At 38.9% G+C, this 13,321-nt stretch overlaps 1 protein-coding gene across 6 annotated transcripts in view; it reads right to left on the minus strand.

Moving 5' to 3' along the window:
- The window catches only part of ank3a (ankyrin 3a), a 123,131-nt gene that overhangs the window by 51,230 nt on the left and 58,580 nt on the right, over window positions 1-13,321 (minus strand). For 5 of the 6 annotated variants that reach the window (XM_049463986.1, XM_049463985.1, XM_049463984.1 and 2 more), the window contains exons 21-24: window positions 13,085-13,183; window positions 12,822-12,917; window positions 12,138-12,213; window positions 7,896-8,019 (exon numbers count right to left, since the gene is read on the minus strand). In XM_049463986.1, the coding sequence (XP_049319943.1) occupies window positions 7,896-8,019; window positions 12,138-12,213; window positions 12,822-12,917; window positions 13,085-13,183 (395 nt within the window). Of the gene's footprint in view, window positions 1-3,032; window positions 3,045-7,895; window positions 8,020-12,137; window positions 12,214-12,821; window positions 12,918-13,084; window positions 13,184-13,321 lie in introns of all 6 variants that reach the window. The other variant, XM_049463983.1, reaches the window with a different exon arrangement.

Genomic DNA, 13,321 nt, shown 5'->3' on the forward strand with positions numbered 1-13,321 from the left:
TTTAATGCAGATTACTACTGCTTTTAATTTGCTAAGTTCCTATAAGAAATGTTTGGCTTGGTGATGGGGTTGGTTTGTGTGGTTAAAGAGGAGGACAACTGTTGGTGATTGGGTTAGAGACGAGGTTAATGGGGTTGGTGGTTGGGCTGATGATGGTGTTAGTGGGTTTAGAGATGAGATTAACAAGCTTGATGGGGTTGGTTGTTGGGCTGATGATGGTGTAAGTAGGGTTAGAGATAAGGTTAATGAGGTTGATGGTGTTAATGGGGTTGGAATGGGGTTGGTTGTTGGGCTGAGGATGGTGTTAGTAGGGTTAGAGATAGGATTAATGAGGTTGATGGGGTTGGTTGTTGGGTTGATGATTATGTCAGTAGGGTTAGAGATGAGGTTAAAGAGGTTGATGGTGATGGGTAGGCTTGTGTGGTTAAAGATGGGAATAACTGTTGGTGGTGGGGTTGGTTGTTGGGCTAATGATGGTGTTAGTGGGGTCAGTAATGGGGTTGGTTGTCGAGCTGATGATGGTGTTAGTAGGGTTAGAATGAGGTTAATGAGGTTGATGGTGTTAGTGGGTTTGGTGATGGGTAGGTTTGTGGGGTTAAAGATAGGGATAACTTTTGGTGGTGGGGTTGGTTGTAGGGTTGATGATGGGGTTGATTATGGTGTTAGTGTATTTGGTGATGGGTTGGATTGTGGGGTTAAAGGTGGGAATAGTGGTGTTTATGAAATTGGTGGTGGGGTTGATAAAAGGGATAATTATAAGGAAAATGATGGTTTGGGAGGGGTTAGAGGTGAGGTTTACAATGAGGTTGATAACAGGGTTATCATTGTAGGGCTGTTAGAGGTGGGGTTGATGGAAGGTTTGGTAGTAAGGTTGGAGGGAGGAGTTAGAGGTGGGTGGGGTTTGTCCCTGGAAGTTACATCGAGAATTTTCACAGTCACTGTAACAGAAGAGACAACATAACAAAAACACAACAAACCCATGCTGACTAAACTAACCACGACACACTACAGCGTTACACACTACAGCACTACACACTACAGCGTTACACTCACACACACACAAACACACACTGCTCTCTCCCCTCGTCTCCAACCCCTGGCCTGCAGACTCTCTCTCTCTGAATGATGGTGTAATGAGAAGCGACACAGCCGGGCCAACCAGCCCCGCGTCTCAATACACTAATTATCACCAATTAATTATTTATCATGTTTATAGTTGAACTTTAACTTTACCTATAAAACTCCTAAAAAGGAATAATCCAGAGCTCCATTACCACATTTTAACAAGGTCTACATCTCAGGTAACCAGATCCAGAACTTAACAAATTTAACCAGTTCTGGAACTCTGGAACAGCATCATCAACCCAAATGCAGGTGCAATTTAAATGCACCAAACAACCTTTTTTTCATTTCTTTTAATAAAACTATTTAAAAATATACACGGACATGCAAAATGCTATGGAATTTGAGACTAGTATTATGTCCCAGGATTTTGCCTTGTCCAATGGCAGCTAAAGAACACTGCACTGGCCTGCGCTGAACGTGGAAGTGATGTCGCTTGTCTGTTCACAGACAATTCTAGGCAAAAGGCGCCATTCATAAATATTACCACCTACTGTGCTGTTCACTGAGGGTGGTAATGCTGGTACAGCTTCGGAAATGGAAGCTACCATCCATCTGACCCCCATTATCAAGCCTTGCTCTAACTACCTAATTCCCCATGCCTTCATGTTGGCTAGTGTTCACTCATAAGATAACACCTCACAAGTTATACAAGTGTGGGTGTTCACAAGTTGTCCCTTGAGGTAACAACACTTCAGGATTTATTTACATGTGAATTGTTACACGTATAAAGTTTATTTATCCAAACACTAGTATAAAATTAAAGCAATGAAATGCAGTTGCTAGGTAGTTGCAAAGCTGTTTAAGGTGTTTGCCAAGGTATCCCAGGTGGATAAGTTACTATGAATATAAAGCGCATTGGACGTAAAGGTTAGGCTAATGTATTAGCATCAGGTAGACATAAGAGGACACACTAGCCATGCTAAAGTTTGATAATAATCACAGAATCATAGAAAATAGATCTCTACTGGCTATAAAACGTTGACTCTGTAACTATTTCGGAAGAGAAAGTAAAACAGTGGAATTTGAATGCTTTAAAGGCAAATTTATACTTCGGCAACAAACCTACGCCATAGCCTACGCGTCACCGCTTACCCTATGGTAATATATTTCCCAAGCCAAGCCAAAAAAAATTCTGTTTTGGAAAATGAAGTGTTATAGGATGGAGTGCTACAGACTAGTAGCTCTCCAGCCCAGATGGTTGTTGAACCCAATTGCAGAACAGTTGATCTCAAAGTAGGTAATCACGAGATCGGACCGGTGTCTTCAGGGTCGCGGTCAAATACACTACCACTGCCCTGGCTATTAAATTGGGACACGGCCGGGAAAAAAAAAACGCCCTTATAAGGCGATAGAGAGCCCAAGCACCGGCCGAAAAACAAGAACGGGTGGAAACTAAAGTCACGCCGAGCGAGACAGAGAGACAGGGGAGTAATATAAACAAAAGCTCACCAGAGAAACATTTTTTATAATTTTTTTATACCCAAAGGCTATGGCGTAGGTTCAATGCAAAAGTATAAATTAGGCTTAATAAACACGCAACACCAAACAATTTCGATATCTGAGATAATGACCTCTGCCGGTAGCGGCAGTGCAGAGCTCGTTGATCAGGTTGTGCTGCAGCAGGAGCGATAATGATCAGAATAATGAGCTTCTATGATAACGCAACCTGGTCAGGTATGGAGTAATGCATTATGGGAGTTGTAGTAGAGGAGGAAAGGAGCAGTGGCAGAGCTGACAGCTATAGAAAGCATATGAGAATAGAAAGTAAGTATATATATATATATATATATATATATATATATATATATATATATATATATATATATATATATATATATAGATAGAGAGGGATAGAGAGAGAGAGAAAGAAAGACGTGAAGAGAAAGAGGTTGTTATAGTGCTCTTACCTGATCCTGGGGCTACAGATGGACAAAGAAAGTGAGGGAAGAATAAAAAAGAGGAGTGAAGCTCTGAGTCAGGCGAGGCAGTGAGTAAAGCGTGGCTCTGAGGCCTCAGCATTAGCTCTCACCCGGGACCAGAACTGTGTTTTTATCTCTCTCTCTCTCTCTCTCTCTCTCTCTCTCTCTCTCTCTTTCTTTTATTTACTCTCTTTGTCTCTCTCTCTCTCTCTCTCTCTCTCTCTCTCTCTTTCTGTAATATTTCTACTGGAACTGCATAATCTATTTTTCACATTATACTTCAGCACAAGTGTGTGCGTCTGTGTGTGTGTGTGTGTGTGTGTGTGTGTGTGTGTGTGTGTCAGCAGTCCTGTCCCGGAGAGAACAATGCTCGGCTGATGTCAGAAACAGCACATACGCACACATTACCACACACACACACACACACACACACACACCTGACACACAGCAACCACTGTATACTGACATCATCTCTATCATCATCAATACTACCATCATAAATCATTATTATCATTATTATTATTATTATTATTATTATTAAACAATAACTTAAGTCTCTCAAGCCGTATTAAATAAAAACAGGTGCAGCTTCTTACCTCACCTGAGCAGCAGCTTCACCAACACCTCACAATAATAAAACCCCACCAGCACTGCCTTCCACAGCAGCTCGCCATTTGAATAAGTAAAGAGCAGCTGATACAGATATGAACACATATGGCTTCATAAACACTACATCACCTCTCACAGCTTCAAGCACAAGCTGGGCAAAAAGATCATTAAAGCGGTGGGTCTGGACAAATCTTTACCTTACAGTCTGAGAAATTCAGCAGCTGGATTTGATTTTTTTTATTCCACCTTATATTCCACCAATTTTACTTTAGCCTAAATGTTTAGAATGTAACGTCTGCAGCATTTAAAGCAGCACTAGGTAGGATTTACTTGGGTTTTGATCTTTTTAAAGAAGTAAAATTACAGCTTGAGACTCTGTAAGTTTTCAGAGGCGGCCGCGACCAACGCTCGCGAGAACTGCAACCTGCTTTCCGACCTTTAGTTCTAACAGTTCTACAAGGACTGCTGGTTCATTCTTCACAAACTAACATACAGTCACTCTGGCAGAAGCTGGAAAGAGACCGAATATGTCTGTGAAAGCCAGAAAATGAGAAAGAGAAACTAATCCGCCTGAAACATTTATTACACTCTACAACTGTAGGGGGAGCCCACAAGCACAAAATCCCAATCCTACCTAGTGGAGCTTTAAGGCAGAACAAGGAAGAAGATAAGAAGCTAATGTTACTCAAGAAATATCCATTCAATTTGTTTAGTTTATAGTTTAAGAAATTTTCATTCCACCTTAAAAATGTTAAAAAAGTTTTAATTTGTTTAGTTTTTTTATAATTACACATCACATGCTCATGATGTAGCTCCTGCAGCATTTAACGTGAAACTTAAAAAAGAAAAAAAAAACACTTAATAGGTATTTAAGGTGGAATAGAATTTTTTTTTTTTGCTAACATTGTACAGTTTGAAGAACAATTAAATTCCATATTAAATTCTAATTAAACCAATAAATAAGAAGCAGAAAAATAACGACCTAAAAAATAACAACCTAAATGATGACCTACAGTTGAGTTACATTGAAGGAAACTGGGACATTTGACTTTTCATCAAACTAATGCTGTAACACAGTGAGTGTATTGACTGTTCTGGTCTGGAAGTGACAAAGACTGCCCTCAACAACTTGTCCTATCTCACCTTCACACTGGCCACCTGGCAGAACACACACACACACACACACACACACAGATGTGTCACACATAATCAAGAATGATTGTGCCACACAATGCTGCGCTGACAGATCAAGTTTCCATCCCTCCATCTTCTCTTTCAATCTTTCATTCACTCACTTTTACTCCTCTGGTACATTATGGGCTGGACACTTTATTAGAAACGCCTATTAGACTGGCTTTCCTTTCACTGGACTTTTTATTGAAAACACTTTTATTAGAAAACTTTTGCTCCCACTCATTGGCCACTTTACCAGAAACACTCTTCCAATACATCCACTCACTGGCCACTTTAATGGAAACAGGCTACAGTACTTAATGCTTCTGCACACTGGCCACTTTTTTAGAAACACCTTTTACCTAACGATTCACTTGCTGGCCACTTTACTAGAAACATCTACTTCATAGGTACATTATATTCAGCTCTCCCTTAAGTTCTTTCTAAATTTAAGAATTTAAACTCCAATCTATATATTTCTATGTATCTTCAGCAATGTGGAGCTTCACATCAAGGGTTAGTTTTAGGTTTGTTTGGTTTTTCATTCCACCTTAAATGGATTAGAACACTACTGGATTAGCATTTAAGGCAGAATGGAACATTTAAAAAAAAAGTTTATACTCAATTAGGCAGACGTTTGGCCAAAATATTAGTTTTAGGTTTGTTTGGTTTTCCATTCCACCTTAAATGTATTAGAACACTACTGCATCAGCATTTAAGGTGGAATGGAACATTCTAAAAGAAGTTCATATTCAACTAGGTCAAAGTATGGTCAACATTTTGACTTAATATTTTTTTAATTTTCAATTCAACCTTAAATTTTCCAAATAAATATATATATATATATATATATATATATATATATATATATATATATATTAAAAATGATTGTAGAATGGAAAATCTCAATAAGAGGTTTTTTACAGTTTACAGTTCAATCAATTCAAATTCAAACAAATAACTTTTCCAAACATTTTAATAATAATAATAATAATAATAATTTTAATTCCACCTTAAATGCTGCAGCATTCACTTTCTGAATTTTTATCGTTTTCATAAGCATTTAAAGTGGTACAGAAAATTCAAGTAGGAAGCCAATAGAAGAAACTAGAATTTGTTAAGAAAAAGTTGGAAGAAATAAGTTTATAGTTGACTCTAAATGTTTCATTCCACCTTAAATGCCTTAAATGCAGCCTTTACTTTCTGATTCTTTCACTCCTTTCTCCTGGTGCTTCACTTAGTGAAACATCTACACAGTAGAAACATCTACTTCATAGGTACATTATATTCAGCTCTTCCTTAAGTTCTCCCTAAATTGAATAGACTCCAATCTATATATTTATATGTATCTACAGCAATGTGGAGCTTCACACTCACACAGTGGGGTTTCTGATAAAGTGGCCAGTAAGTTTTTGGCTCTTCTGGTTCTGTAATTGTTTAATTTATGTTCTACATGAATCCGATCCACTTTCCTTCAGTAACCCGGTCCTGTGAGCCTCAGACATCTGACCCGCCGGACTGGGCTGGGTGTAATGTATCTGCAGTAAACAGAGTTCAGGTGCGTGCAGCACGGCTTTAAACCTCTCCTAAAGGCCTCATCTGACCTCTGACCTTCACATCGCCCTCCACCTGCCTCCTGAGCACACCTGAGATTGTCTGATAATGATTATCATATCATAACTGATATTAGAAGTTCAGCGCTCTGTTATCACTGTATATCTGTGTTAAACATGACCTCACTGTTTAAAGGGCTGGGTTTATAATAAGCTTAAAAGATAATAATAGAGTTTATTTTTCCATTCCGCCTTAAATATATTAGAAAATCACTGCTTAAGGATTTAAGGTGAAATTGAATGCTCAAAAAATAAGTTTTTTTTTCAGTTAGATTTAGGTTTGTCCAAAATGTTTGTTTTACGTTTGTTTGGTTTTCCATTCCACCTTAAATGTATTAGAGCGCTACTGCACCAGCATTTAAGGTGGAATGGAACATTCAAAAAGTAGTTCATATTCAATTAGGCAGATGTTTGGCCAAAATCTTAGTTTTAGGTTTGTGTGGTTTTCCATTCCACCTTAAACGTATTAAAACACTACTGCATCAGCATCTAAGGTGGAATTGAACATACAAAAACATATTTATATTTTATTAGGCCAAAGTGTGGCCAAAATGTTAGCTTTAAGAACTTTTTAAATGTTCATTTCCATCTTAAATGTATTAGAACACTACTGCATCAGCATTTAAGGTGGAATGGAACATTCAATAAGAAGTTAGTTTTAAGTTTTTTCATCTTCAATTCTACCTTAAATAAAATAAATAAATAAAAAAATAAAAATAACATTTATTGTGTAATGAAAAATCTCAAAAAGAGGTCAACATCTATTTGCAGTTTACAGTTCGAGCAATTCAACACATAACTTTTTCAACATTTTCATTCCACCTTAAATGCTGCAGCCTTCACTTTCTAATTCGTATCTTTTTAATAAGCATTTAAGGTGGTCCATAAAATTCAAATAGGAAGCTTATACAAGAGGGGACTAACATTTGTTGAGGGAAATTATAATAGGAATAATAGTTTACAGTGGACCCTGAATTTTTCATTCCACCTTAAATGCTGCAACCTTCACTTTCTGATTCTTATCTTTTTAATAAGCATTTAAGGCAGTACAGAAATTCAAATGGGAAAATAATACAAGAACCTAACATTTGTCGAGGGAAATTTGGAGGGAATAACAGTTTATAGTTGACTCTCAATGTTACATTCCACCTTAAAAGCTGCAGTTTTTACCCTGTCAACTAAATAGTAAGTATTTAAGATGGAATAGAAAAGTAAACCAGCTGGGTAAAGATTAGAGCTGCTATACTGCGCTATAGAGCTCCTGAGACAGCCGGACAAAGACACTTTCTGACTTTTGACCTTTTCCATTTCATCCACCTGCAGTCCGCACTGTTCTGACCCATAACATTACCTGCAAGCTAATGAGCAAACGCTGCTCAATGACATAGCCCAGAAACAAACCACACACACACACACACACACACACACACACAAAGGGCAGCGGTGCAGGTGTTACCTGACTGATCGCGCTCCGATGCTAAAGCCCATGTAGCCCTCCTGCGGTAGCGAATCGTCGCCGAGTTCCTTCAGGTCCTGTGGCCGCAGGTACTTCTCTGTCTCCCCAGTCATCGCATCTTCACCTGAGCATACACACAAACACACACACATACATTATAGAGATCACTTCAGTTTCTGAATCAGTTTTTCTGATTTTGCTATTTATAGGTATATGTTTGGGTAAAATAAACATTGTTTTATTCTATATACTACGGACTTTTATATATTACGGAGAACAGTTCTCCCAAATTCCAAGAAATGGCTAAAAAAAAACAAAAAAAAAATGCAGAGCTTTCCGATCTCAAATAACCCAAAGAAAACAAGTTCATATTCATAAAGAGTTTTAAGAAAGTTTCAGAAATCAATATTTGCTGGAATAACTCACAGTTTTTAATCACAGTTTTCATGCATCTTTACATGTTCCTCTCCACCAGTCTTACACACTGCTTTTGGATAACTTTATGCCGCTCCTGGTGCAAAAATTCAATTCAATTCAAGCAGTTCAGTTTGGTGGTTTGATGGCTTGTGATCATCCGTCTTCCTCTTGATTATATTTTAGAGGTTTTCAATTTGGTAAAATCAAAGAAACTCATCAGTTTTAAAAAAAATCCAAAAGTAGATAAAAATCTAACAAATAATATAAAAAAAACTATTAGACACAATCATTTATTTATTTAGAAAAAAACTGTCCAACATTACATATCTGTGAGAGGCAAAATTATTATGTGAATCCCTTTTGCAACTGCAACTAAATGTTAATAGTAACATGTAGAATTTAGTAACAATTAATCTTGTTTATCAGTTTGGAGGAATTTTATCCCTCTATAAAAAAAACTTTTACTTTTTTGTTTTTTAAACTTTCTTTAGTAAGACGACTTCCGTGCTTAAGATAAAATTATCCTGTTGCATGATCCAAAGTCCTCTTGAGATTTTAAGATTTTAATGTCCTAACATTTTTCTTCAGAATCTGCTGCTTGACTATAATGTAGTCATTGCCCCATCAATAATGGCAAGCCATCCTGTCCCAGATGCAGCAAAACGAGCCCCACCACCATGTTTGATGGATGAAATAAGATTTTATAATTTTACAGCTTTATCAAACTGCAGACAGACAGCAATGTTCTTTTTGGAGAACATGTTCACACCATTGTTGTTCTTATGAACATTAACATTTGGCAATGTGAGAAAGGCCTTCAGTTGCTTAGAAGTTACACTGAGTCCCTCTGTGACTTTTACACACCTTGCTCTTTGTGTAATCTCCTGGGACTTTGGATTGATGAAGTCCAAACTCTATAGAGATATTTTTGTCATTTTTTTTTCTGCCTGGAAAGAGCATTAACAGTCCTCCCACAAACACTTATTATGAAGATCTGACTTTGACAGATCCCTGTTCTTAAAATAAAACATAAAACTGGGCTCCACCCACTGATTGAAAACACTCTAGACTCTAATTTCGCCTTCAAATCATCTGCCAATCAAAAAGGTTCACAAATTTTTGATACTCACACATATGAAATATTGGATCCTTATATGTGTATATATGAAAATATGAATATATAAAAAGGCTTTTTTAAGGTGTACAAAAAATATATAAATGCGTGCACACACACACACACACACCCACACACACACGTCAAACTGGCATCCGATTCATAGCCTCTAGATAATTTATCATGGTCACTTAACACCAGTGTTTTTTTTCTAGCCTCCACTGCAGACACACACACTCTTTCAGACAGGTGCACACACACACACACACACACACACACACACACACACACACACACACACACACACACACACTCAAACACATTTCAATGTAAATAAAGCTCTAAACACCCACAGCCGGGCACATCAGTGTCCACTAGTTACTGACTGAATCAGTGGTCAGTTAAAATTTCCTCACCAGCTGCAGCCACACACACACATTACATTACATTACATTACATTTGGCAGACGCTTTTGTCCAAAGCGACTTACACACACACACACACACACACACACACACACACACACATACATACACACACATATAATACAAGTACCTGTCTCTTTCAGTCTTTCTCTTCACCTGACTCTTCACTCTCTCATTGATTCTTTTCCCTTCTCTGCTTTTTTTCTCTTCATTTTAAATCTCTCTCTCTCTCTGTCTCTCTCTCTCTCTTTCTCTCACACACTCTCACTCTCTCTCTCTTTCTTTATGTCTCTCTCTCTCTCTCACCTCTCTCTGTGAGTATCTGCAGTATTATCTGCAGTCCGTCGCCATTAGCTGTCCCGTTCTCGCTCCTGCTCTCTCTCTCTCTTTCTCTCTCTCTGAGTGTGTGTGTGAGTGTGTGTGTGTGTGTCAGCTGTACCGCGCACTGCAGCAGTAGATCAGCTCACACACACGCTCCCTCTCTCTGTCTCTAACACACACACACACACACACACACACACTCTCTCTCGCTGGACCCAGTGTGGGATACTCCAGGCTGTTCTGCTGCTGAACTCCATCAGCAGAACGAATCAGTGAATCAGAGGAATCGACTCACAAAGAATCGTGAAGCTCAGAGAGAGAGAGAGAGAGAGAGAGAGAGATAGAAAGAGAGAGAGAGAGAGAAAGAGAGAGAGGGGGCAAGGCTAATCTAGTGCGCACTAGTGTATATGTGTGTGTGCACCTCTGTGCTGAGCTAATAGATGTTCGTTCTTTGGAGCATTATATAACACACACACACACACACACACAGAACTTTGTTCATTCCACGTTAACAAGATCATAAATTCTGCTCCCCACCCAACTCTCACCTAGAATGTTCTAACCTTACCTATCTTTCTCTCCCTATCTCTCTCTCCCTATCTCTCTCTCCCTCTCCCTCTTTTTCTCTCTCTCTCTCTCTCCCTCTCTTTCTCTCTCTCTCTCCCTCTTTTTCTCTCTCTCTCTGCTTCACTCTCCTCTCTCTCTCTGTCTCTCTCTCTCTCTCTCTCACTAAGAGCAGGTGTTACCTGTAGGCCAGGTGAATGTTTCCATGGAGAAATGCAGCATGGAAACAAGCTAATTAATATTTCAGCATCCTCTAATCTTCCACTGCGGTTATGTGTGAGTGTGTGTGTGTGTGTGGGTGGGTGGGTGTGTTTTCTGATCTGATGTTTATCTGATATCACATAAATAATACTTAAGACAGCATTAGCTTATAGTATACCTAATTAGGCATCATATTACTCCTGATCCTGACCACAGTTTAACTCCAATCCTGATCCTTAACACAGTTTTATTCTGATCTTGGGCACAGTTTAACTCCAATCCTGATCCTTACCACAGTTTACTTTAGTCCTGATCCTGACCACAGTTTAGCTCCAATCCTGATCCTGCTCACAGTTTAACTCCAATCCTGATCCTGACTACAGTTTAGCTCCAATCCTCATCCTGACCACAGTTTGACTCCAATCCTGATCCTGACCACAGTTTAACTCCAATCCTGATCCTCATCACAGTTTAACTCCAATCCTGATCCTGACCACAGTTTAACTCCAATTCTGATCCTCATCACAGTTTAACTCAAATCCTGATCCTTACCAGAGTTTACTTCAGTCCTGATCCTTACCACAATTTACTTCAGTCCTGATCCTTACCACAGTTTACTTCAGTCCTGATCCTTACCACAGTTTACTTCAGTCCTGATCCTTACCACAGTTTACTTTAGTCCTGATCCTGACCACAGTTTAACTCCAGTCCTGACCACAGTTTAACTCCACTCCTGATCCTGACCACAGTTTAGCTCCAATCCTGATCCTGACCACAGTTTAACTCCAATCCTGATCCTTAACACAGTTTAACTCTGATCCTGACCACAGTTTAACTCCAATCCTGATTCTGTCCACAGTTTAACTCCACTCCTGATCCTGTCCACAGTTTAACTCCACTCCTGATCCTGACCACAGTTTAACTCCAATCCTGATCCTGACCACAGTTTAACTCCACTCCTGATCCTGACCACAGTTTACCTCAAATCCTGATCCTCTCCTCAGTTTCAATTTAAATATGATTCTAACCACAGTTTAACTCAACACTGATCTTCAGTTTAGTTCCAGTTCTTAATACAGTAAGGAAATGACAAAGCGACAAAGCGGCTGTGCGGAACACAAATCTTGTCCAATTAAATCAGGCTGTACTTAAACCACACCCCAAGGACAAGCAGATAAAGCAAATCAAGTTCTGTCTTACCCTCATCGTCCGACATGTCCAGGAATTCGTTCATGGTTTCCGGAACATTCAGCTTGTGTTTCTCCGACACCGGTGGCTGCAAGGATACCAGAGCTTCGGTCAGCAGGGGTTTTAAATCTACAATAGTTTTTCAGTTTTTACTGATATTTTTGAAAAAAATAAAATAAAATTGCAATAACATTTGACAGCCCCAATTTCAAAGTCAGCTCCTCTAAAATGACACTCTACACAAAAATTAAACAACAAAACAAAGTTAATTCTTTCATAATCAGCCATTAACTCTAGTTAAATATGGAGGTGGAAAAGGTTGAGAACCCCTGATCTACAAACACGTGAACATGTACTGTGTGTAACACCCACAATGAGTCAAAACATGAAGACCCTTATTTCCAGAACACAGGGTCGCAGTGTCTCCCAACAACTCAGAGGCCTGTAATGGGCTCCCAACCAGCAGATTTTGGAGGAAAAATATTTTTTTTACTGTTTACTATGTAATTCCATCTATGTCCATTGATTGTTTTGTTTTTAATAATCTATTATCTATATTAATGTAGAAAATAAATAAATAAAAATATTTAACTTTTGACTGACTGGTACTGTATACTGTATGTATGTGTGTGTGTGTGTGTGTGTGTAAGTGTGAGTGTGTGTGAGTGTGATAGTGAGTGTGCTTGTGTGTATTACCGTTGCAGTGAGATTTTCATCTGTCAGTCCTCTCAGAGTGTCAACCACAGAAATATAGCCGAGCCGCCGTGCAATAGAGAGAGCGGTATTGCCATTCTGAAACACACACACACACACATACACACACACACACACACACACACACACACGGTCAGACACTGTGTGTTTGCACAAGCAAATTTCTCATATTTCACTGTTTGGGTTTATTTGTATATCTGTATATATGTGTGTGTGTGTGTGTGTGTGTGTGTGTGTGTACTGACCAGTGTGAGCTCATTGGCTGAAGCTCTGTGCTGAAGCAGCATATTAATGATATGGGTATGGCCTTGTTGCGCTGCCTGGTGTAGAGGAGTGTATCCACTCTGAGAGAGAGAAAGATATATAAAGAGACAAACAGAGAGAGAAAGAGGTGGAGAAATTGATAGATAGATAGAGATAGAGAGAGACAGGGAGAGAGAGAAAGAGAGAGAGAGAGAGAGAGAGAGAGAGAGAGAGAGAGA

Source organism: Astyanax mexicanus, chromosome 14 (genome assembly GCF_023375975.1).
Source record: "Astyanax mexicanus isolate ESR-SI-001 chromosome 14, AstMex3_surface, whole genome shotgun sequence".
Classification (NCBI taxonomy): domain Eukaryota; kingdom Metazoa; phylum Chordata; class Actinopteri; order Characiformes; family Acestrorhamphidae; genus Astyanax; species Astyanax mexicanus.